A 24,915-nucleotide genomic window follows, 5' to 3' on the forward strand; every position below is an offset into this window, starting at 1 on the left:
TTGCATATGTCTGTTAAAGGCAATCGATAGATACTAAAAGGGCTTAAGCCGTCTTTCAATCAAGAGTTGACCAACCAGCTAGTGTGATTCCACTCACACGCTTATTGATTGGCTAATATTGATTGATAGATGGCTTAAGCCACTTCTATACCTTTCGATTGTCTTTAGGCCATGTACAGATGATTTAAGAGCTGCTATGCAAATAGGGATGCTCAGCAAGAACATTTTCAAGTGAAAAGGGAAAACAGACACACAGCGTACTCAACGCTTGCTTGAAATATTACAATTGATGCTCTAGAAATCTACTTTTACAGATCCAGTTTTACTCATTTGATTTCTTCGTGTATTTATGAATCGGCATGGTCTGTTGACTGCTTCATAATAGCAATCTGCCAATATTGACCTTAAGCAGCACATGACATTAACCGTAAGAGTAGCTTTTCTTTATGTCAGCAGACAGAGTCAGTTATGTCAGTAAAACCCAATTTTCAAGCTATCATCTCATTTTGCATTGAGATAAGTTAATTATTTTGAATTTTGCTGCGTAATTAAAACTAATGCTTCTATGAAGCTTTACCACAAGGTAGAAAGTTTGCCACAATTAGACCTGAGTGCTTTCAATCTATTTTTCGACACTTTTGTGCACGAAAATAGATAGGGTTTTGTAATGGATGTTTTATACGAATCAAGCACATGTGGTTTTACTGTCAAAACCATATGTGTTAAAACCAGTTTTATAATGTGATAATGCAGGAGACTACAGTGTAATAGTATGTTTTTTAAAGTGGTGGAAGGGTGTGTAAAAGTATTGTTTGAATGCGAGGAACCGGAGAAGATATTTTTTAGTTTGTACTGTTAAACTAAAAAGGCAGGAAACCTTTTTTGAGGAGTTTTAAATGGAATAAATCTTTGTCTAGAAGGGGGTACCAAATGTTGGGTAAAAATTACCATATTTATGGAACCTTCATCACTGATAGTAGCAATGCCTACGTGTCGTGTGTTTTATTTTTGCAATGAATTGGAGTGACAAATGTGGGGCTTGCAGGGCCCGGAAGTATTTATATTTTTCACTATTTTGATAATCTCAAATATGAATTGTGGAGAGATGCTGATATAATGATACACGTTCTTAGCGTTGGCAACAAAAAAGCAATTTTTGACAATTCTCTTAAATTTTAAATACCACGTTGCAATGTACCGTTTTGTACCAAGGTGAATAAGCCAGTTGTTTGAACGCGACAGTTACATCTCCTATATGCTATAGCCATTTGTGCATTAAAGCGAACCAATGTGATTCATACAACCAAACAACCTTACTGCTGAGCCTCTTAGCAGCAAATTTTCTGTTTTTGTATTCAACCTTTTAGCTGTAGTTTTTCTTGTCACTATTCATCATCCAACGGGCAGCCAGTTGCCAATGATATTTGCATCATTTCAGACAATGTAAGCCGGCTGACACGCTCTTTATCGTCTGTTGAAAACCTCTTTGATATTTCTTCCCTTTTCAGTAAAAGCTGGACCACCCTCTTGCATACAGATCCCATTGAATTTCAAGGCGGTGTAATTTGTATCTTCCCATGATAGTTTACTAGACATTGTATTAGACCGTTCTCTCCTTTCTAAACGAGGTGCCGATGTGGTACTGGTAGTCCGTCTTTTACTAGCGCAGTATGGAAAGTCTGATATCTGTGATTCGATATCAAGTATATTATTTCGACGAGTTCTTAGTTTTAGCTCAGGATGTGCGAGACTAGCCTCGGATTGGGTGCAGTGACTGCTCTCATACCCGTCATTTTCGCTAGAATTCACCGATCGAAGCCTTCTGGGCTGTGTAGGCCTCAAGTCAACATAGTTTATTCCACTGCCTATATCAATTGATATCTCCTTCAAGCGTATCGCCGCACCGTTGCCTATGTTTATCTGCCTGTTAGCTGAATCGCCGTAATCATTGTAACTGATTGTTGATAGCTCATAGTGATTTTGTGATCCTAGATCAATCGCTATATCAGCACTGCTTCGTGACGACGAGTCCGGCCTTTTTAAGTCGATTTTACTCTTTTCTTTTATTGGAGGTTTGCTAGGCGTATTGTTCATGGTGACCACGCCTTTACTGTCTCTCTTTCGGCCAGCACTGCGAGACAAATCTCCATGCAGTAATTTGTTCTTTGTGTTTTTGTTACTGTTACAGCTCGCATCCGACCTGGGCCGAAAGCCGGGCATTGGCAATGCAGAAGCTAGAATTCAAATATGAATATTGAAATCCTTGCCCTCTCTCATTGAATAACATTTTGAACTTAAAGGACTAAGAACCTTAAAGGACGATATCTTTGTGCTGAATTGCTAAAAGAATGAAATACGGATATTTTAGTATCCTAAACCTTTTACCATCGAAACTTCCATCTGAAAATTTTATGCCTTGTTTTTGAAAATTATTTTTAATAGCAACGATTGGCAACGATAACATAATATTCCACTCTTTCTTTGAAAGCTTGGGAGTTTACTCAATTTTAGGCGGCATAAAACAAATGTGTCTGTATGCTTACAACGGTTACGGGTGAAATTTTGTAGCTCTCGGACGCTTTGTTGGAATGAACACTATCGCTGCAAAAGATTCATGGTCAACGATATGTTATACTTCAGCATGCTGACATGAAATTCAAGAATAACAATTTGTAATTATGGTACATAGATACGTTTATAAAGACAAACAGGGTCACTAACCAAGGTTGTCATGCATTTCATCGACTGCTGTCCGATATGTGATATGATTGGGTAGCTTTATTGCACGTGACTTTAGCCCTGGCACATTTTCACCATCGACGGTACTCAGTTTCCGTCTTTGCTCCTTGTCCTCGCCTATCGATAGAAAGATATTGTTCGCAAACTTTACTCTGTAAATTTATCTTTAAGCATAACCATAGTTGATATAGTGTGAACTATAGCATAACTCAGCAGCTTTCTTTAACTATATCTGGTAAACAAGGCTAAAAAGAAGAAGTAACTGCAAGGCTCTTCCCAGTTCAACATCACACTAGATTTCAAGATATTTTGTAGAAAATTCAAATTCCGCGATTTTGTTTATTCAGCGTGATCCAAGGAATTACATTTCATCAAAACCTGATGGAGATGCCATTGCTATCAACAAGAAATGAAACATAAGCATTTTATCCACTATTTCATGGCCAATAATGAAGATATCTTCAGCTAGCTACAATCCTGGCAAAAAATGCCGAAACACTCGCAGAAAATAAAAAAACATCCAACCCCCGTCCCCCACAATCAATGTTCTAATGAAATTAGTTTAGCCCGCATGTATCCCTAGTTATGCTGTAATCATCTCAACAAACATTGACGTCGGGAGGGGGGGGGGGGGAGGAGGGATTTAGGTCAGCTTTAAAATATAAAAAAAACAGGCGAATTCCTTTTTCGTTCAAAAGTCTCAGCTATTTTCTGCCAAGATTGTACCTTCTAAACACAATAAAATCATTTCGTAACATTTAATCATTTTCTTGTTTGTAAGTTTTGCATATGAGTATTCAAAGATTGGGTTAAACTTTTGCAGATCAGATTTATTAGATTATACACAAGGCAATTCTGGTTTAAACCCCTTTCATTGAACTATTAGCCAATCGGTGACCGTGTGAGTGGTATCGCGCTTTTTGATTGGCTGAATGTTGATTGACAGATAGCTTGAGCCACTTTAGTATTTGTCTATTCCCATAGACTCTGAAGAAAAGTGGCATCAGATGTTTGAAAGTTGGATTACATTTACCTTGAATGCTCTTACCTTTCATTGACCATCCTAGCAGTGCGTTGATCTCCTCGATTGCATTTGATATCGCTGTAAACACAGTTGAAACAAGCGAGAGCCCAATCGATATATACAATGCACGTAGACCCCATAGAGCTTTCTCGAAGGACGTCTCCGGGGCCTGGCCGTCGTTTGGTACCAGGTCTCCAAACCCTATGGTTGCCAGGGCAACAAAACAATAATATATGCTATCGATATACGTCCATTGCTCCGTGGAAACATATAATGCACCACCGATGAATAGCATGAAAACCATTAATGTTATCGAGACTATCATGACCTTGATATTAATATGGCGGACGGTCCGTCTTTTACAACATAGTCTGCTCAGTCTCGATATTCCAAAGCATATTCCGATTGTTATATGTTCCCCAACTGTAGCCAATGCGAGTATATTTATTGGAATGCCAACAACTGCAAACACGATGAGAAATAGTCTCCCAGCTTGCGTTTGTGGTGTCAGATGGCCATAACCTGTAAACGAGAAGAGATAATCATGGCGGCACATGCATATTGTTAAATATCGAATTGGAATTTGGTTAGCAGGCCGGGATATTATGATGAAGTTAGGAGAGGAGAGTTTTACTTTCGAATTTTGCTGTTGCGTGGGGCTAGATAATAAACTTTCTAGATAAATTGCTTGGCAGCTTTTTTCTTTGACTTTTTGAAGCAGAAGCTTAATGAAGCAGGAATTTGACGGGTATCTTATATTTTACCCGCTCATATATGAAAATAGCTTCCTTCATGTCTAAATTATTTTTTGTGTATTCACGTGTTATTTTTTAAGAATCACAAGGAACTAGTAGTTAATGTAAACGTCATTGTACCGGGAAAAGAAGTTCGTTTATGCATGTATGAATGAATTCACTGACGACTTTTTTCAACATAGAAAAACCAACGAAAGGGTAGGTGGAATGGAAGACATGGCATGATAGATTTTTAATAGGACTGCATGTATACCAGGCAAGTTATTTTCTTGCTTCCAAAAAACTGTCATTCATTGTGATACGTCAAAACATGTATTTTACCCAAATCAAGGATGTAATTTAAATTCAACTGCTGCCCTTCGGAAAATGTTATGTTGTCGAATCTGCTGTGAATTTTGCCTTATTTTTCTTGGTGTGACATCGAAAAGAAAATTAACTTAGTTTGTAGTATGTTCCTAGTGGCAACTCTGACAGCGTTTTAGCCAAATAAAATGGCATTAGTGAGATCCTAATCTTACGATATCTAAGAAACACATCGAATTAAAAAAAATTGACATCGTCCTTGTCTTTTCTAATCTTTTATACTTTCGCACTCTCATCACTGTTAAAGAAACGTTTTGTTACGCGTTTACAGGTGCAGCCCAAAAACATCGTACTTTTTAGCCAATATGAGAGTGATTAAAGCTTACAGCTGACTTGAGAGTGATTAAAATCAGCTGATATGATACCCAGCCGACGTAATACTTATGACTTGAAATCAATTAAAGACAAGTGCTTTTATAACCGACTCACCTATAGTTGTCGTAACGGTGCTTACGAAATACAGTGATTGATAGTATGACCATTCATGATGGCTTGCTCTATACTCGATCTGCCTTTTTGCCACTGCTTCTTCATATTTCTCCATTTCCTCGTTGGTTATGTTATACTTTCTCTTAAGCATTGACCTTAACAGCACAGTCTTTCTGTCCCATTTCGTCTTGTCGTTATCTTGGAATTCAATGGCACAGAAGACCAAGGCCCCAAGGCACATGTATATAATTAATGCCAATACCCGAAACGTCAGTGTTTTGAACGCTGGCTTTAAGCTGATTTCCCCTGTGTTCTCGATGTCTTCGCCCTCTTCTTGCTTCTTCTGCTTGGCCCCTGCAGAAAAATTATGAAGGCTTGCTTATGAGAGAAGTCCTAAACGTCAGTTTTCAAAGGCCAATTTCAGTCATCCACCTCCCCTCTTAACATAGCTGGTTTACTATAAAACTGGTTAGGGAATTAGGAAGTGCCTTCTGCTGGCTTTTGTATGATATTTATCTAAACTATCAACATTGTTCTTGGGGGAAGTTGGCGGAAGTAGTATTTGTTTTCGGAAAAGTAATGAAATATATAAAATGCAACGCAAATTGCTCGGTGCTGCAAGTACTTTTGGCAACGATTGTAGGAATGGTTAAGGCATCAAGCTGGTGGTAAAACATTTGGAGGCTGGTGATAAAACCAAATTAAGTCTCATTTCTGAATGAAGATTTTAATATGGTCTTTCTATGAAGAAGTGCTTTACTTGACTTAGAGTGAACGTTTGCTGTTATTATTATACAATGTAGGTTAAAAGAACGTTTTAGTTTCTTACAATTTGAAGGCTCCAGGATTCCTAGAAACGGTTAGGAACACCTTTGTCTTGAAATACCAAATATTGCTGTTTTTTAGATTCTTGTTAATTGCTTTTTGGTGCACGTGAATAATTTACTGAAAGGTCTGCAACGAAATTCAATACCATGAATTTTGGCCTCCTTTCGCGTCTTCAGTTTGCTTGTGGATTAGAATTATTTGATTTCTTTGAATCTTTATTTGGAATTCTTAAAGCATGCGTATCGTTCAATTTACACCTGTCTTTGAAATCAAGGAAGAGTTTTTCTTTTGGTTTCGAACCTTACGCAGACGTTAAACTACATTTTAATTCATTGCTCGGTACTGTTGTTTTTGCTGCTGCTACCGCACTTGTTGTCGCTGTTGTTAAAATATTGTGCGAGTTGCATGGCTTGCCTACAGACCCTGTTGCGAATATGTTGCGAATATCAGAAAATAGTTGGTTTTCTACAGTCTGAGTAGGCTTGTAAAAGGCCAATGGTTTCCAATGAGTCAATTTTCTTATGCTTGGATTGCAGCAGAGATTGCATCTTGGAGAATTTCGAATTAGTTTGAAATTCGAAAGGTTTGAAATTCTAGCTAAGAAGGCCTGAATGCCTGTTTAGCAGCAGCTACTAATCAATAAGTTTATTCGTTGGTTTTTCCATTCAAGGAATGTAATTGATGAAGATTTTAATCTCATTTTTTCCTGTCATCTTTGAAAGAAAGATAGCTTTGACTAAAACAAGTTTTGCCTTGATTAGTGTCACTTATCGCAACTTGACTCATATTTTTGTTGTTCAGTTAATCGATGTTTCTTTGAAATGCACAACTCAACCTTTTATTTATGACACTCACATCTATTAGTAACTATGGATATAATTGGGTTATTGCAATCAAAACTCTAAGCACCTAAGGTTTATTAGAAAAATGGGGATTTGCTGGAGTAGGTAGACAAATAACACCTGCTTCAAAAGGACATTTTTTCATTCATTGAAGGCGACGAAGAAAATTACGTAACGAAGCTACCGTCCGCTGTAGAGCTGTTTGCGTCTAAAGGAGTTGTCCGTTTTTGGGAGGTGTTCTTTGTAGGGAATTGTCTGTCGTAAGAAGTTGTCCGTTGTAGCGTATTGTTTTTTGTAGAGAGGTTTTTGTAAGAAAGATGTGCCTATTTTAGGAAGGTGTCCGTTGTAGGGAGATGTCAATTGTAAGGAGCTATCTTGTAAGGAGATGTCCATTGCAGAGGGATTTTATGCTGTTCACAGATGCCCATTGTAAGGATACTTCCATTGTAAGGTCATCGTTCTAGGGAATTTTCTTTTGTGTGGCATTGCCTGTTGCAGAGAGGTTTTTGCATAGAGCTTGAGCCCCTAAAGGAAGTTTTGATACAAAATTTCGGTTATTAGTAGGCTTCCCTATAATGCTTGTTTCCTAGCTAATAGAAGAAAGAAGCCATCAATTATTTCGCCATCAATGCCTAGAAAAGTAGAAGTTTTTTTTCTAACACAACCTTTCTCATCCGTTGGACATCCCAACCTTCAAAGATTTGCAAAGAAATTCCCTCTTGAATAATTGCAGATGAAAGTACTACACGCTATAAGAATAATCATTTGTAATTTTGAAGATTTTTCGAAATATTGTGGTATGACTCAGTTTGCCGGCGTCACAGGAACCACGGTAATCCTGCAAGAATCAGGTTTACATAGGGTATTTGGGTATTAATTTGACTTGAGGGGTGCATGTAGCGTAAAAGGTTTGCCTATATGGTTGTGGCATGTTTTCCGTAGGTGTGACTTAGGATTGATTTTTCAGTTAAGCAGAAATTTGCTCTGTTGGCAGAAAACTGCAGCAATTCACTAACAACGCTTCATACGACTATAGAAGGTGACAAACTCATCTCCACTATCGTGAGGGCCGTGATTGTGCAAGTAGATTTCTTCGAGCAGCCACGCAGCTGTATATTAATGGGCTACAAAATAATATACGACCACCTTTACTAGAAATTTATAGGGATCGCCGAATCTCAGTTTTGCGTTTTGATCAACAAAGATGTAATTTGCCCTCAAGTAAGTCCCAGAAATTATTCCTGTAGTGGTGTAAAGATGTCATTTGCCCTCATTTAACTCCCAGAAATTATTCCTGTAGTGGTGTATTCTTTTTATAGAAGTAGGATTATCTTCTGCGGGCTTTGTTAACAAAGCATTTTGGGAAATGCGGTCTAAGTTTAGGAATCCGGTATTGGATTTTGAGTTTATCATCAATAATTGTGTTTATTTTTTTGCAGATATGATTTCCAAGTCTTTGTTTTCAAATCTTTAGCTCAGATCAAGATTTACGTTTTTCATCTGCATGTATACCTACTAAATGCTTACAGCAGCATACCGTCTTATGAAAAATATATGATTTTTATAACTAGAAGCTTTTTTTGTTTATTTTATTTTACAATCCATTGTCAGTTTACCGTGCAATTAATCCTTTGAACTGGGATTGAAATTTTCCTTTATATTGTTTCACGTAAACGGTTTTTCTTTTAAGTGGCCGCATCGGATCATTGTCGAGTTTCTTTGAATAAACTTCAAAAAAATTAGTAAATATTCATGAAAGAACTCGGCTTCCTCTTTTGAAAATACACACATAGGCCCTGTTCTGGAATGATATTCGTCGCAGATTATTTTACGGCTTGATGATAGTTGATGAACCTGTTGACTAATTTATGCTCTGCTATTTTTCTTCTCTATTTTGCGCTGTTTATCATTAATTATATCCTGACGTATTACAAGTCTTTCGTTGCGTCAGTCAGCGAGCTGCGCAGCATCTCTTTGTTTATCCTTCTCGTAGCCAATACATTTAATCATTCTTGTCTTTAGTTCAAAAGTCTCTTTTTATTAAACTCTAAACCACGCCAAATGCAACTGCAGAGAGAAGCAAGGGGTTTATTTGTCTTCTTTGCCCCTTGTAATTCGCTACGCGGTCAAGTTCCCTTATTTTTTGAAGTGGTGCTAGTCGATGGTAGAGCATAAGACACAGATCTGAGAAGTCTAACATGCCAGGGAGCTTGTCTGCCCGTTTTCTGAAATGACATCAATTGATCACATGACAATATATACCTAAATTATATGATTGGTTGGGAAGGATAGCAGAAATATTTATGCTAAATATTTTCAATAATAATTAAGGTCCATAAGAGACAACTGAACGTTAGTTATAATGATTTTGTACGAAAGAGCTCCCAAAAATCCCAAAAATATTTGAAGTTATTGCTAATGACACATTTCATTTTTGCGTTTTATACTTGTACCCATTTTTCAAACGTATCGTAACCAACATCCTCGACTGTACCCCACAATTTCCAAAAAAAATATAAAGCCTGTGTCAGACTTTAAATAGTGCTTTGATATGTGTCTCTCCGACTACAGTATACTCAGATTATAGTCACGCCCAATTTTGCTTTAAAATCAGTTACAGTGAGCAGGGTGTGACTGTAAACAGAGCTTCAACTGAACTGTTTTGCGTAGTTTGGTCTGAATTTTAAGTGACTTTGAACAGTAGTGTGACGTTAAGCGGATTGGATTTAAGCGGAGTCGACTGTACCTTGTTGAGACTGTTGTTGCGTCCTTGGAATTATATCATTCAAGGGCCGAGATATTTGTAACTGTGCTGTAATAGCCACAGCTTTGCAGTTGCTAGGGGAAGATGTTATGGTTGCCCAGATGTAAACTGCGCTGAAACCAGACACTTCACAGCTTCACTGACGTAATTTAAGTCCACCATAGCAGTGTGTGGTATTCACTTTGAAGACGGTTTGAAACTATGGGGATTGATTTTCTGATGAACTTGCCTACAATTCACAGCTATTGACGTATGCAAAAAATTTCCAGAGTCTGTGTAGGGATGAAGACCGACTTTGTAAAAGTCTAAATTCATGAAGATTTCATCCGTATTAAGCGCCAAAGTGTTTGCAATCTTATCAAATATATTTTATGCAAGCAGGTCTCCAAAACCTCAGTATATGCACTGTCAAAGTAATTCCAAATTTTGTCTATAAAACATAGACAGTGGTAGCTTGTAATGTAACAGTGCCCCTTTAATATTTTTATTATTTATTAACATTAACTATGTGATAATTACTGTTGAATAATTGACAAAATGTTGATAAAAGTCTTTGCTGCTCATATTATCAAATTGATTTGCTACAAGCATTATTTTGAGTTCCTTCAAAACCAGTATGAAAGAAGTATATCACAGATCGTTTTCTTCTGAACAGTGGAATTTAGAGGAGGTCTTTAAAGTCGGCCTAAGAGGAAACTTTATACTATTTCTATACTTGAAAATATAAAGCTTTGCCAATAATCAAACCAACATCGAATATATTTCTTGTAGAAAAAATATTGAAAACCTTAATCAAAATATTTCACTAAAACAGAATACCTGCTATATTCAATCTTTTGCAATATTCAACCAATATTAAAAATTTTTCCAGAGAAATATTAAAGAACTTTGTGCAATTTTACTAAAATACTAATATTAAAAAAAAGACTTACATAGAAAAAACTTTGTGCGATATTTTAGAGAACCTTTTGAAATATATTTCTTAAAAACCAAAATATTAAGAACCTTGTATACCAATGTCAAATTTATTTCTGATGCATTCACAGTTTAAATATATCAAAAATCTGAGTCATATCGAAATAAGAAAAGTATAATTTTTATATGTCGATGAACATTTTAAGTATTAAAACCGCACTTCCAATTTCTTTATAGTTTTTAGACCCATAATATGTTGATTTGGCTTGTCATATTATTATTTCAATTCAGCAGACTCCCACTCCTTAAATTATTCGACTTTTATTTTTTATGAAGGGGAACGTGTGAAGTTTACGGAGCTTTGTTGTCTAATCATGTTATTGAAGCATTCCAAACACAGCTGCATTGTCGAGTTATGTTTCTCTGTTAGTTAAATATTAAATTTGCTTAGTGCTTTAGTGTACACCGCCCACTTACCTGTCCTAACAGGTTTTCTTGTAGCAACCATGTGTCGTATGAAGCAATCCAAAGTATTTTGTATACCGTACTACTGTCTTTCTTCGATGCTTCTTTAAACTCCTTAATGTAATTGATTATTGAATATCCTTTTTCACTTGTTTTGATGAGTTTTTAGTTATATAACCCTGTTCTGCAAATTCTTGATTTCAAAGAACGCTCACCACATCTTGAACAAGCGGATATCTTTAATTTGATGAAATTTGCGCTCTCCTGAATCACGGTGTTAGCTGGACTCTTCAAGGGTAGAGTATTCCATACACACAAAAAAGCCAATATACAAGCAGCTGGTTGCAATGCATAATCCAACAATTTGCTGTTCCTATTCCAACTCTATGTTCAAATAGAAACTGTGTATCAAATAATGACGTCATAATCTGCTCATTGCCTCACATGAATGCATTTTAATCAAATTTTGTTGTAGCTTTCGTTTAATGCCACGAATACGTTGAATAAGAATATGCAAGTATTTTCATTGAAAGGGTATCCTTTTCCATGTTGATCGCAATAAACAACTCCTCGATAGGAAAATGTTTTGTTCATCGATTTTTTCAATGGTTATTGCCTCAAGCAGCAAGTTTTTTGTCCCTGGTAATGGCCAGTATTTATCTATTTCTAATTCTTAAGAAAGTAGAGCATAAATCACAAAGATTCATTTGCGTTCTTTTCCATGCAATCTGCTCGATTCATTTGCGTTCTTTTCCATGCAACTGAGATCAATCGGTTGCTAGACTTCCTCAGCACCATCCCCTGCTGTGAAGCATTCATATATGTGAAAATTCAGCAATGTTTCTGCCGAAATATCGTCGTATTTCTTTAGAGGATTAATATGAATCTCGACGTTTTGAAAACACCACAGTAAATTTCGCAAAGCTGTGTTTACTGTCATGTGATCCTAGAATTAAATTATTCTCTTCTTGCGTAGATTGTTAGATTGTTTTTACTTCAGCTGTAATGCCATGAAAATAACGTCATGCACCAAGACGAATCATTTACCAATGTTTTCTTTTATCAGCTCAGAGCGCCTGCATGGCGTCTTTTCTGAAGGTCGACGCCCACTCTGCACACTCTAACCATCATTTTCCAATACCAATTCGCTTCTTGGCTGCTCAAGCACTCTCTGCGCCACTGCTTTATAACCAGTCATAGCTCCCTGATAACTTGTCCAGCCATAGTAACAGGCACTGCATGTTAAGTAGCTCAGCATGAATTCTTTACATTGACGACTTCAGATAAGATTGTCAACGTAAATTCTTAACATCATGCACAGTCTCTCTAGGTAACAAATTCTCCCTATAAAATCGGCTGCCGATTTTCTCTGCTTCAAATCAAAACTATAGCCATGTCTTATATGAATTTAAATAACTGTTTATCAGTATTCCACCCAAACAAGCTTAACTCAACTTGCCTTGTTTTGTGTATGACCGCCAATTTTAATCTTGAAAGAACTAGGTAATTACCATTCATACTTGTTCAGAGCGTGCGTTGTTAATTCCATAATCAGAACTAATAGAATTTCTAGCTTCCCGGGCTCTTCTTCGCTATCGCCTGTAGTACATAACTCTGTTTGAAGTACAGAACACCGGTCAATTCGCAGATGGCATGTTTTTCGTGGTCGGTGGTAAAGAGTTCTGATTGTCTCGTTGCTACTGCTCGATTTTGCCGGCAAGTAAATATGGTCGATGCGTAGGAGTTCTATTCTGTTTTAATGTTATCCAAACAAATTCAACATTTCAATGCGGCTGTGTTTTATCTTCGCAAATAAACTTTTGAGATTTCAATTATCAAATAGCCTGGACGTCCTTATCTTCTTCAAGAGTCATATCGTTTAGGTTTTCAGGCTCTAGGTCTATATTTTGCTTGAAAGGAATAAATTGACACAATAGAGTACCGGAATGTTGTGTTTAATAAAAGAGTTCTGATTTAAATCGTAATTGCAGCAATACTTTATTGCAAGGATCAAGTGAAATTGAAATTTTAGCAGGCTAAATGAAGTGATTACGCGGGCAGTTCGTTTTGATATTCGAAAATATTCCTAGCCTGTAACAAATAACCTGATTTTAGCATATGCGAATATTCTTTGCATCTTCATCTTCACAAGCAATGTTCAAGTTCTTGTTTAATCGCATAGAAACGATGAAACGTGATTAAACATGACGTCATAGAAACTGATTATCGATTTGTCAAAAGTATGAAAGAAAAACCCCCAAAATAAAGGTTACATAGACTGCGTTTTTAACATATAGATTTTTCGGAATTTTGATGAAGAGCCCAAGACCTGCCTTTCTCTCATATGTCCCTTTTTATAGTTGTTGGGCTTCCAAATCAAGTTCTCGATCCACGCTTGGATGCATAAAAAATGTTCTGCATTCTTTCGGTCATAAACTCACGTTTATACTCTGAAGAATATGAAGAATAAGTGTGCTTCAGTATGGCAGGTTTCCGCCATTTCTTGCCATCTCCAAACCAAGCTTTACGACTCATAGTGAATCATGTCAAGCATTTACCCCTAGGAGTCAAACATCGAGCCCGCGAAGGCTGTATTTGACTCTATTTTGGTGATACTTGAAGCCTTATTGGTCTAGCATGAATCCGAATATGGTGAATTTATTAGGCTGTATGAATACAAGTGTTGCTAGGGTTGATTGGCCTTATATAGCTTACCGGATTTTTATTAACTGTAATAGGCTGAATTTTCAAAACTAAATTGTATTCACCTGATACGGTTGAACATGTCCAAATCGGACATAACTGTCTGCCAAGATAAAAGTTTCTCCGTTGAGCATAAAAAGTTGTAGCCAAGAGAAGAGCTTCACTTTTGAGCTTTGTGTATCATTTTTTTATCAATTTATTTTCAGAAAGAAATTTTAGATTATTGACTTAAGCATTGGTGTCGCAAGTTTCTTGAATTCAATCTAAATGTTTTTAGGTAATAAAACAGTTTATTGTTAGCTGAAATCACCATTTTTGCATATCAATAAAGCATGCCTTTTTTTAATCGGGGTGATATGATTAGTTCTTTGGCAAACAATTTTATTTTATTTTATCTATTCATAAAAATTCAACGAAACGCTAGTTTTTAACAAGAGCTAGCTTTTAGCCTTGTTTGATTCCAGACTTAAAACAACAAAGCTTTGTCTAGCAGTTGTCAGTTGTGAATCAAAATTAAATCTCGAACACTTAGCATATCTTAATCTCTTCAAGGATGTCATTATATAATTTAACAAAAAGTTTGATTAAACGGGCATAGTAAAGAGCCTTGTTGAGCAACACCACTTATGCAGTTTTCTGATCAGTGCTGAGAATGCAAAATCATTAAGTGTTACTCCCTTAAATTCTAATTTAGTCCTAATTTATGGTTTATGTAGATATAGTGTATGTAGATATAGAAGAAGTTTTGTCTTAGGAGCCATAATGTTTGATGTAAGCTTGATGCTCCCCAGATGTCGAATTGTAACGACGTAGGTCATTGTCTTTCGGAAAAGAGGGCATCATATCTAACCAAAATGTGGAATTTTAGCTGCATCCAGTCTCAATATATGCGTAGGCTAACAATAAATTTTGTAATTCAATGATCTGTCGTGCAACGTGTGCTTCGTATGAAAAGTTTTTGATTTTCACTTTGTGAAGTCCTCTTCAAGCGAAATTCACTCTGAACCAAAAATTGCAAATCTCTCATTCGTGTTCAACGCTGTTGCAGTGTTAAAAGGCACATTACGATACCTTCATTACAGTCAATCCTATATATTCATACGAGCAAAAATTAATACAATTAAATACCGATTTTGTACACGATAAGTACAACGTTTCGAACGTAACTCCTCTTGCTCTAAACATCGTTCTTATCTTTCATTCGTGTATAAAGTCGTTATTTTACTATATTAATTTTTGCTCATTTCTCGAGGTACAACACGCTGAACTACATTGACTATCCATATATTCAAACTAGCAATTGAATCATGAGATCGATGTGTGACTTTGACCTGTAATGTTATGCTGCTAAAGTACTCTTGCACACTAAAAATAAAGATAATCTCTTACATATTATGAGACACTGATTAATCTGATTCACGTGTTTGTCATTCAGTGAAGCAGGTAATGAAATCATACGTACATCGTGATGTTATTCGAATACTCCCTTTTCCAGCACTGGATAACCACATGTTCCCTGATCAGGCGTAAAACCGTTCTGCACACACGCTCTTTGTTAATTATCTTTATCTATAATTTTGCTTGGAACTGACTTTGAGATCAGGTTGGTAATAAATCTGCTCTACAGAATCAAAACAGTGTATTCTGTTCTCCGTTGACATTTGTATTTTCCGAGGAATTATCTTATATATAGTTTTAGTTGAACGGCTGGCTTAAAGTAAGTTCTTTTTCAAGTCGATGAAAATATCTTCGTTGTATCTGCTGATCACTGCTTTGAATAAACCCCTTCATGCAATCAATCACTAAGTTTACCATAGTAAAAGTTCCGCTATATGCTTTTTTAATGATTAAAGCTGTGGACATCTGCCTTTGTTTGGCGAATGAAATCATCTTTGCTGTGGTTCCTTGTTTTCAAATGCTCGTGTTTTTGATAAAAAGGTTTCCTTAGAGCTCCGCCCTCTTTTGCCGTTCACTATAGATTTTGTTGAGAACTCCACGTTAACCACTCGACTGTTTAATCTCAGCCTGTAAGAGAAAGGGTATTGCAGAAGCTCCTTGACCTTTGTTATACCAAGCTCGGCTATAAGCGATGCTCTTCTTGCATACAAATTTCAGCTGCCAGTTCTACACGCAAACGAAGGGTTGATAATTCCAACCAGTGCTGTTCTTAGGCATTATTATAAAAGTGCTTGTTCTCTTCCTGAAAATCTCGCTATGAATTATTTCTATCTTCTGGCTTTATCTCATATGCAATATTAATCAAAAGTTCTCTGATACGGCACATTTTAGGCCCAGAGAAAAATTTGGCTCTTGAACTATCTCGATCAGTTTCAAATCTAAATGGTTGCTAATACTAATCTAATTAGCTAGGTTTAATTATTGTTTAGTAAACATAGATGTAGAGGAACAAGGCCTTAAAGTCACTGGCATAAATGGGCTTAAATTGATCCCCTGCTGAATCAATACTGCGATTTTCTGCCAATAGGAACGTTTAGATTCCTATGTTATGCTATCCTAGTTTTGTCTAATTCTTTTTCGTCTTCAAATTTGATCGACTTTGTTTTCCATGCTCAAAGGTGCACGAACGTCTAAGTACACGGAGCACAGTTTAATGCATGCTCCTCCATGGCTGCGGTTTTGCGCATCCTCTGCATTTTCTTACATAACGGAGTTGTAACAAATTCACGAATAAAACATCATTTTTGAAACATAGCTTTATGGGAAACATTCTTCCTTTAAAATTCAGTTTCTGTATTCTTTTGTTTAGTTTTGTATTGCATTGTATTGCAATGTATTGTATTACATTGTATTGTATTATGTTGTATTGTGCCGTGATTTTGTGCTCGTACTATGTAGATTGCTGCGATACAATTTTATATTGATCTAAAAAAAGTTAAACGCGAATGAAACGCCTTATAATGAAGTTGAAGACCAAATTGTGCAATGCAGGGTCCCATAGAAAGCCAAAGACCTTTAAATTTTCGTGTACGATACTTTACAAACGTTGTTAAAGGACTGAATTCTAATGTTTCTACCTTACCTTCTTCCTGGTTCTGAGCCTTCAAAAACTTTGCTCCTTCGTAAAGGCTGTCATAATCATTCAGCGTCGTTTTCCTCTGGAGCACTCCTTTGAGATAGGTAGCCTGCATCTTGCGTTCAGCTACTTGTTCTTTATCAATTCGTATGCAAGCCAAATCTTTTTCAAAAAGCCAAGCATATGCATTCACTTACGATCGATTTTCTGAGTTTTCTTCTCTTTACCTACATGGCCTGGTTTGAGTGCAAAAATGGTATTTGTACCGTTGCTTCAAATGTCAGCTCGTCCCTGAATGAGGAAATAGTCCTTGAACGAGCAGCTAGTCCCTGCGAGACTCTTCAGCAAGCACACAACTGACTTTGCCAGCTTATTCTACTTTGCTTCTTAAACAAAGGTTTTGTAAATTTTTCCTTGCACAAAAGCGTCACTCGCTAATTACCATCCCCAAACAGCCCTCATATTTAATCATTTATAACATTATATTTTCAATCATTCAATTCCTGTTCATATAACCTTCATTTCTTGTTCATTAAAATGTCATTAATAGTTTATCATTTTTCCAGCTTATGCATTCTTCTTTTTCAATATTTCATGGAAATTATCCCGCATGCTTTCTGAACGACATTCCTTTTTTGTCATGCCATCTTTTGAAGAACATTTGCAGCCAACGAACACCAACAATTGATTTCGACTTTTCAAGCCGAGCTTTTTTTCGGCGCTTAATTCAAAATATGTTCTCAAACTCTAAATTCACCTGCAAATCTTTATGAATTTCACGATTTTATTTTCCCATGACATGTCCTTTGCCAATTGTTTTTAATTTAGGATCTTCTTTAGTCAGTACAGATACATTCTCGCGTTCTCATAGCTCTTTGTTTAGGCCGTATTTGATTTCTTCCCTCAAATCGAACTTCACTTGCAATCAAGGACAGCCGAGATTTAAAGCAGAATCGCAGTTCCTTTTATGCTCCTCTCTTATAGAAACTGTTTATTTCGCAAATACGAAATTTTCGTCAATTTGCATTGTCGCAACGATTGGGAACAGTCAAACGCAGCTGTTATCGTCAAAGGCGTTGTGGCTGTATAGAAAAATTTGCAACGCCGCTATGGAGGTACAACGAAACAGAGTACGTTTTGTGAATTTTTGTTCAGTTTTCAGCCTTCGCTTATCTATTTGATAAGACCGACGCTTGTTTTTGTTCTTGCATTTTTATTTGACGGATTGAACTGTATTCCGGCAATTCCTGCGATGAAGCCTGAAATTCGTTCACACGTGCTGTAGCTAAACAATCTGGTCATCTACATTGCTAGCAATGGAATTACGCAATTATATGATCAGGACAATTTCATTCGATCTTAGTTTTATTCTTACTCGATCATTCGATCATGTACAGGCTTATATTCTTCGTAATTTTCGCTAACAGCTGAGACAAAAACAGAGGTTTCAAGTTTCATATAGATTTACCCTTATTTTCAAACTGGCTTGAAATATTTTGCAAAAGTACAGAAACATTACTACCGAGTAGCCCTATACAACTAGTTAATCGTCTAGTATTTAGGAAATTTCAGAAGTTCATCGAATTATAATGCGTGGCTCCAAAGGCACATGGTTCTAGTGTCATATTAGCGCAATTTCTCTCTGTGGAATTATTATCCAGTGCCTAGATTTTCAATTTCTCAAGTACAGGGAGAAAGGAAATCCAGTTTTGGAGAAAGGAAATCCAGCAGAAAAAGGTTCTTTCTCAATGGGTTACAATAACTAGGATGGCGAAGGGGTTTGTGTCAAAAGCATCCATAAACAATGTTGTAATAACTTTGTCTGTAATAACAATGTGTTGATCTATATTGTAACAACTTTATCGTCAAAAAAGTACAAAATTTATCAAATTAACTCTTTTGAGCATTCGTTGTTATTGGTTGATGCTAGGAGCTTGTTATTATTCCAGCCAATAACTTTAAATTTTGATGTGGAACGTTTCGAGGCAAATGTTCCTTAAAACGAACCTCACAACCGGTTATAGCTTTATCGATTCCTTTTAAAATGTCATCAATATAGTCCCATGTTGTGCACATTCGGCAGGATTATCGATTTCGGAAAATATTACAATATGGCTTTACATTATGCTTTTTAGCTAAATGTAAAAAATAGCTGCAAGGCTCTGTCTAAATGGTATGATAATAACTTTTTAAAGTTACAATCCACGCGTGGAATATTTTTATAATCGCCAAAAACTCAACATATTTCATTTCTTGAGTATCAGCGCAGTTAAATATCTTTGTTTGATATGTTAAATATCGCTCGTTGTCATCATTTGTTTCCTTTTCGCGCCGTAGACTATATTTTGTAGCATTTTCTCTATTTTCACTATTGAATTTATAGGCTTTTCACAAATTATTTCACAGAACAGCTCTAGCTGTGGAAATCCAAAGGTTTTCGTCGGTTATCCTTGGTTTTCCTGTCTCTACGTGACCAGAAAAGCCTTTATGAGACATCTGCATATTTCGGTGTACGCTACTGTGTCTTCTCCAACAGTCAACTTTGTGCTTAAAAGTCTTCTTTCCCCGTCGCTTCATCCAATTCTTATTTTTATCCACTGCTTGTGCATGCAACAAAATAAACAAAAAGCAAATTTCTATGCAAGTTCCTATACAAACCAACAGCGTCATAGACAGCTTACAGTTCAAAAAAGGTTGAGTTAAGTTTAGTGCAGCGTTTAATCACGTTTTGCCACCATTGCTAAACTTCGCTCAACTTCACTAAATAAAAGTTGAGTGAAATGTTTAGTGATATGTTTAGCCATTTTGTCAGGGCTTAAAATGCGTTAGGTAGGGGTATATCATATTTCCTAAGGAAAATTAACTTGGCACAAAACACTGAAACGAGGCAAAGGGGCGTGGTCTCACAAACCACGCCCATGACCCTCCCACACTGCAGTAGGGCCCCCCTTGTTAAAATTTTACGACTTCCTACCTGGCTGTAGTCATACTAACCATAGCCATAATTTGAATGTTATTGGTCATCGATACGAAATCAAAAATTCAGAGACACTTTGTCTATCCTTTACAAAACCATGGAAGTTTCTAATCTTGCTGACTGGTTTTTGTCTGTGGCAACTTTGAAAGAATTTGAATTTGAAAATCAAACTTTGATTTTTCAAGCCAGGTAAATGTTGCTGTTATAATTACCACGATAAACCTTTTTCCACAATGCCGTTTATATGTTAGCCTGTTATTAATAAACCCCACGTATTATCATTGCTCAATCCCATTTTTGGTAAAAGCTTCTTTAATCCTAGTGGTTTTTTATGAATACATTACCGAAAAATATTGTCTGCGGTTACGTCGAACGCTCTGCTGATCTGCCGGTGTAATTAGTGTGTCTGTATTGGCATGCATTTCTCCGTGGACTGCATTGCGGGCTATTCATTATTATATGACACGGGCTGTTCAGTGTGGCAGTGAATCTACATCCTTGGTCACAGTTGTTAAGACTAACTCCTGAATACATCCTTGCTAGCATGCATCTATCATTCGCCGTCTACCCTACCCTGGGTTCTTGAGCGTCAAGTGTAGCAGGTAGGGCGTCGAGGAAATAGGGGGTTGCGGGAGAGTGCGGAGGAGGAGAGGAAGACTTCCTCGACGCCCCACTTGCTACACTTGACGCTCTGGAACCCAGGGTACGTCTACCCTTTCAAAGTTGGTCCTTTATGCATATCTATTGCGGAGTCAACAATCATCTCCTGTTCCTGATTATTGCTAAAGTGACACCTTAGCTGGACCTGTGCTAAGGAAGTCCATAACGTTGTTTCACATGGAATATCGCTTTTACCGTAAAACTTCAAATTAGCCCCCCCCCCCTCCTCTTAGGGCTTATGAATTTGGAAAGTTTGGGAAAAGAGCTATGCGGACGAGGACTTAAACGTAAAGGCTTGAGACATAACTGAGAATATCACTAGACCTTCATTGTTTTTTGGCAAAATCTCGTATTGCGGATCCTTGAGGACAGATAGATATCCGACTACCGAAACTAGCGTATGTCGGATATGTATCTGACTAAAGTTGAAGTTCGTTGTAGGAGAGTGCTCCTTGTTTGGAGGTCTCTCATCTAGGCTTTGATCGGAGATGAAAAGTTTGGGAACATATTTATATGCGTAGGATGTGTAGGGTAACCGTTGTTTGAAGATGTACGTTGATGGAGTTTTCATTGTTTGAATTTTTCAAAATTTACGAATATATGGGAATATCAAACTGATTAAAGATGCTTTGAAGCGTCAGAATTAATACTTTGTAGTGATATTTTAAGGACGCCATTCATAAACGTTATGGACTTCCTGTTAATGTTATACTTTTCGTTAAAGATAACTGCAAGCCCAGAGGCTAGCCAACTAAGTGGTGGATTGACGAACGCACAGATACTCAATGCAGAAGTTGCCAACTCTCTATATCAACTTAGCTGTGGCCTTAATCAGGTGAGCATTGTTTAGTACCGACACTTTTGGTCTGACGCTCGTCAGAGTATTAAATGTCAGAAGATACGTCGAAAATTCTAAACTAGGAAATATATATACCTGGTTTTGGATTGAAACAGGCCAATCAGAGACTCGAGCTTAGGACCGTTAAAGTTGTGCAATCAGTGCCGAATGCCTGTAGATAACATTATCAATCGGGTCCAGGGGTGAGAAAAAATGTTTATGTAGATCGATTCCAAAACTGCTAGTTGGAAGGGAGACATTTTCAGCAAAGGAGCAGTTTTAAATAAAACTGACAAATAAAGCAAATAAAACTGCCATAGTTTGGTGCCATTTCCTTGTAATTTGAAAGTCAGTTCAAACTTTCCAATAAACAATGTTTCTTTCTGTCAGCCGTTAGCAAAGAAACACTTTTAAATAAAACTGACAAATAAAGCAAATAAAACTGCCATTGTTCGCTGCCATTTCCTTGTAATTTGAAAGTCAGTTCAAACTTTCCAATAAACAATGTTTCTTTCTGTCAGTCTATGTTTTGTTACCAATGCCAGGCGAGTCCTTCCATTCATTCAGAAGGATTGCATTCCTTTTACTCAAGGATGCAAATCCAAAAAATCCAGGTCTCTATCGGTAATTTGTTTCCTATGGGAATGCGGCATTGATTGGCTAACCTTACCTGCCTTGTCCTCGCGTTTCTGATATTTCTATTTCAATCCTCAGCCAGGTAACTTTACTTTCTAACTCAAAATTGTCAATCATAATATTTTGTTGTTTTTATTTCCCGAAAGGCTCAGACGAAAAGCTTTAGCATGTTTTGAAGTGTTTTCTTTTGCACCACCTTAAATTTGTCAACTAAACCTGCATTGCACGCAAATTTGATGCATTCTTTTTGCTAGAAATAATCAGATTAAAGATTTATGGGATTTGATGAAATTTCAAAATTTTGGTTTAATCCCTGAAAATCTCTATTTTGGGTGGTATTCCCACATTCCCGCACTTCTACCACAATTCAAAAAACTTTTAAAGGAGTATTGAAAACCTTGTGAATGCAGCCAAAATCTTGTGAAAGAAACGTAAGCCCATCTTACTTTCTTATGCGTCAAGCTGTGTAAATTCCTGTTCAGATCACGTAGGTCAAATCCGTCCAGAAGCCTTCCCTTAATTCATTACAAACCTTTTCAGCTACTAAACGTGAAACAAACATCAAGTGAAACTTGCATGTTTTTATTGTCTACAATCCTGAACATTGCTGTTGAGACAAACTCTTAAACACGCGTAGGGTAGAATGCATATTTAGTCCAAAATTCACCCCCCCCCCCACATAAAATGTTTGCTAGAGCGTATGTATTTCAGCAGCAGAGATATCAACATTGCACGGGAGGGGAGGTGGGTGTAAAATGTCATCACCATCTGTTCAGAATCTTAGAGATGAAGAACAAGAAGATTTCATTCACTAAATCAAATTTTTCAAGAAAGCTTTTATTGGAAGATGATTTCTTCTGATTGCAAATTGACGTTTCTACAGGCTTTTTTACCACGTCAATTTTTTGTATTTTGCCTTTGCTAGTCAACTGAAACAGACGTCATTTTAGCTGTCCGTCTAAGATTTCTTGACCATTGAGAAGGATTTTTAGCACAGTATGATCACAAAGGGAGTAATTCCGCTGTAATAGGCAGTCGTTAATTATTTGAGCATATGGACATCAGCAATTTCGTATCCTTTGTTGTGCTTCGCGATTCTCATGGAACAATTTTGTCAAATTTCTTACATTGTTTACTTTATTCAAAACTGCATTCAAAGTAACATCCTTATGGCAATGTATACGTTAGAACAATACTTAAAAGACAAGACAGAAGACTTGTTCATGCATTTTAGAAACCAAAACACTGCGAACAAGCATATATAGGCCTTTTTGTTTTGCAGGTGCTAGCAACATTAGAGGATGCTCCGAGTGCAGCTGTTGTTGCTATAGGACAGTCAGTTAAGGCACGTATTTTCTAGAAATAAATTTTATTTTAAAATAATAGTAGACAGGTGTTTAACCAACCAGACTTGAATCTTGGTTACAGATTAAGAAAGCTGCTTAAACTTGACAGTTTTGTAGAAACCAAAGAGACTAGCATTAAATACTTCTTTTTGGCGTGTGCCAACCAGAGAAACATGTGCCGACAGATGACTGGCGATAACTTAATCCGCCATAGCCTTTGTGTAGTATAGTAAAGTTAAGTGTACTGCTTTGCGGTTAAATCGATTGCAAAGAAGAAATGTGCCTTTAACTCTTCGCTCTCCTCCATATCTTGTGCTCCTAAGTTTTCCCATGCATGCTTGTTCTTTGCTTTTTAAGGATGCCGCGGTGTTTTATTTTTACAAAGATTCTCTTAGGTATGCAACAGAGCTTAAAAATGCAAGATTATCAGAAAGCGAAAAATTTCATTTGTTTTAGAACGTAACTCTGGTTATGGAAACCACGCTGAATTTGTTACTAGATGCTGTGATGACGTCACTAGAAAACAAGATGGCTCGTATTCATACAGAAAATTTTATCAGGTTGGCTTAGGATATGATTAAATTCAGAATTTTCTTGACCTCATGTAAGATCTTGTGGTTTCTTTGTGTGTTGAGTTTGTTGCCGATGGGCCTCGGGAGGATGACTGGGTGTTTTGAGAAAAGAAGCATCATAGCCATATACTGTACATATCATTTTTCAATGGTTTACTTTTACTGATATTTATCTACTTTCTTTATCATTTTATCTTCTCTCCTTGTTTCGGGGTCTTGTAATATTCTCAATATTCTAGAGTAGACAGAAGTGCTTTGATTTGTGTGAAACTATTGTATGAGCCTCAGGTTTTATTATTATTCATGAATTTTGCCAAAGAAGAATGGTATCCGGTCAAAGATGTTTTCTTTCAATAATTTGTTTAAATTGATATGTTTGTGATAAACTATCTTCTTAAATGTCTTTCTTTTGTTGCTGTATTCTTTATTAGATGATACAGTCACGATAATGCAACTTTTATGTCAGCTTGCATTTCTCAGTGTCAAGTTTTTCGCATATCTCCTTGTCAAGTTGCATTTCAGGGCCTAATGAATGCAAATCTAACTTCTAATTCGGAAGAAGTTGAAGAACAAACTTGATAAGATGGTAACTCGATAGTTTTATAACACATTTGATGAAGTTGTTCTCAAGCAAGAGATCAAATGACTCATGTAGCTACTAAAATATTTCTTTCACCAACAGTGATTCAGCTGTTGAAGATGTCGATGACCAAGGAGATTCTTCTTCATCTTCTTACATCAAAGATATAAGGGTAAATCCTCATTTTTCATTTTTAGATAATTCAATATATTGCTGATATCATCCACTCTTTTTGCACTCAAACGTTAAACTGCTACCTTGTTTGGAGATTGATGGTCAGTTTATTGAAATCTGGTTCCCTGGCCTGTACTTCTTTGATGAAACAGCTAGTTTTAAGTCAGCAATGAATGCTGTTTTAAGGGTACAGAATTTTAAAATTGTTGTGCATACCACGTAACTCGTTCGTTCAACCATGCTAACAGGGCTTTGCGTATATCGGTTATTG

General features: G+C 36.7%; 2 protein-coding genes across 5 annotated transcripts in view; one reads left to right on the forward strand and one right to left on the reverse strand.

Moving 5' to 3' along the window:
• LOC135692498 (conserved oligomeric Golgi complex subunit 5) overlaps positions 1 to 24,915 on the forward strand; it is a 49,826-nt gene that overhangs the window by 14,810 nt on the left and 10,101 nt on the right. Inside the window, exons 14-17 of one of the 2 annotated variants that reach the window (XM_065210641.2) lie at positions 21,223 to 21,333; positions 23,255 to 23,317; positions 23,775 to 23,878; positions 24,570 to 24,642. In XM_065210641.2, coding sequence (XP_065066713.2) covers positions 21,223 to 21,333; positions 23,255 to 23,317; positions 23,775 to 23,878; positions 24,570 to 24,642 — 351 coding nt within the window. The remainder of the gene's footprint in view (positions 1 to 21,222; positions 21,334 to 23,254; positions 23,318 to 23,774; positions 23,879 to 24,569; positions 24,643 to 24,915) is intronic. The other variant, XM_065210642.2, reaches the window with a different exon arrangement.
• Positions 29 to 18,121, reverse strand: LOC135692499 (uncharacterized). 3 transcript variants are annotated; one of them, XM_065210643.2, is made up of 5 exons: positions 16,868 to 18,121; positions 5,311 to 5,664; positions 3,788 to 4,285; positions 2,722 to 2,856; positions 29 to 2,234 (listed from the first exon to the last, which is right to left on the reverse strand). In XM_065210643.2, the coding sequence occupies exons 1-5, from the start codon at positions 16,974 to 16,976 to the stop codon at positions 1,465 to 1,467; spliced, it is 1,866 nt and encodes a 621-aa protein (XP_065066715.2). In that variant the 5' UTR covers positions 16,977 to 18,121; the 3' UTR covers positions 29 to 1,464. The 3 variants fall into 3 exon arrangements, with proteins under 3 accessions (XP_065066715.2, XP_065066716.2, XP_065066717.2); XM_065210644.2 differs by lacking the exon at positions 16,868 to 18,121 and adding an exon at positions 15,290 to 16,521 and having other exon boundaries at positions 31 to 2,234; XM_065210645.2 differs by lacking the exon at positions 16,868 to 18,121 and adding an exon at positions 11,137 to 15,248 and having other exon boundaries at positions 35 to 2,234.

Source organism: Rhopilema esculentum, chromosome 3 (genome assembly GCF_057945365.1).
Source record: "Rhopilema esculentum isolate cy_ngs chromosome 3, ASM5794536v1, whole genome shotgun sequence".
In the NCBI taxonomy this organism is placed as follows: domain Eukaryota; kingdom Metazoa; phylum Cnidaria; class Scyphozoa; order Rhizostomeae; family Rhizostomatidae; genus Rhopilema; species Rhopilema esculentum.

Excerpts from the sequence above, each read along its gene's own strand:
- LOC135692499 (XM_065210643.2), bottom strand. The coding sequence starts at position 16,976 with ATGCAGGCTACCTATCTCAAAGGAGTGCTCCAGAGGAAAACGACGCTG. Across the intron at positions 4,286-5,310 it reads CACCGTTACGACAACTATAG|GTTATGGCCATCTGACACCA; the intron begins GTGAGTCGGTTA and ends TCTCGTTTACAG. Across the intron at positions 2,857-3,787 it reads GCTAGGATGGTCAATGAAAG|GCGAGGACAAGGAGCAAAGA; the intron begins GTAAGAGCATTC and ends TTCTATCGATAG.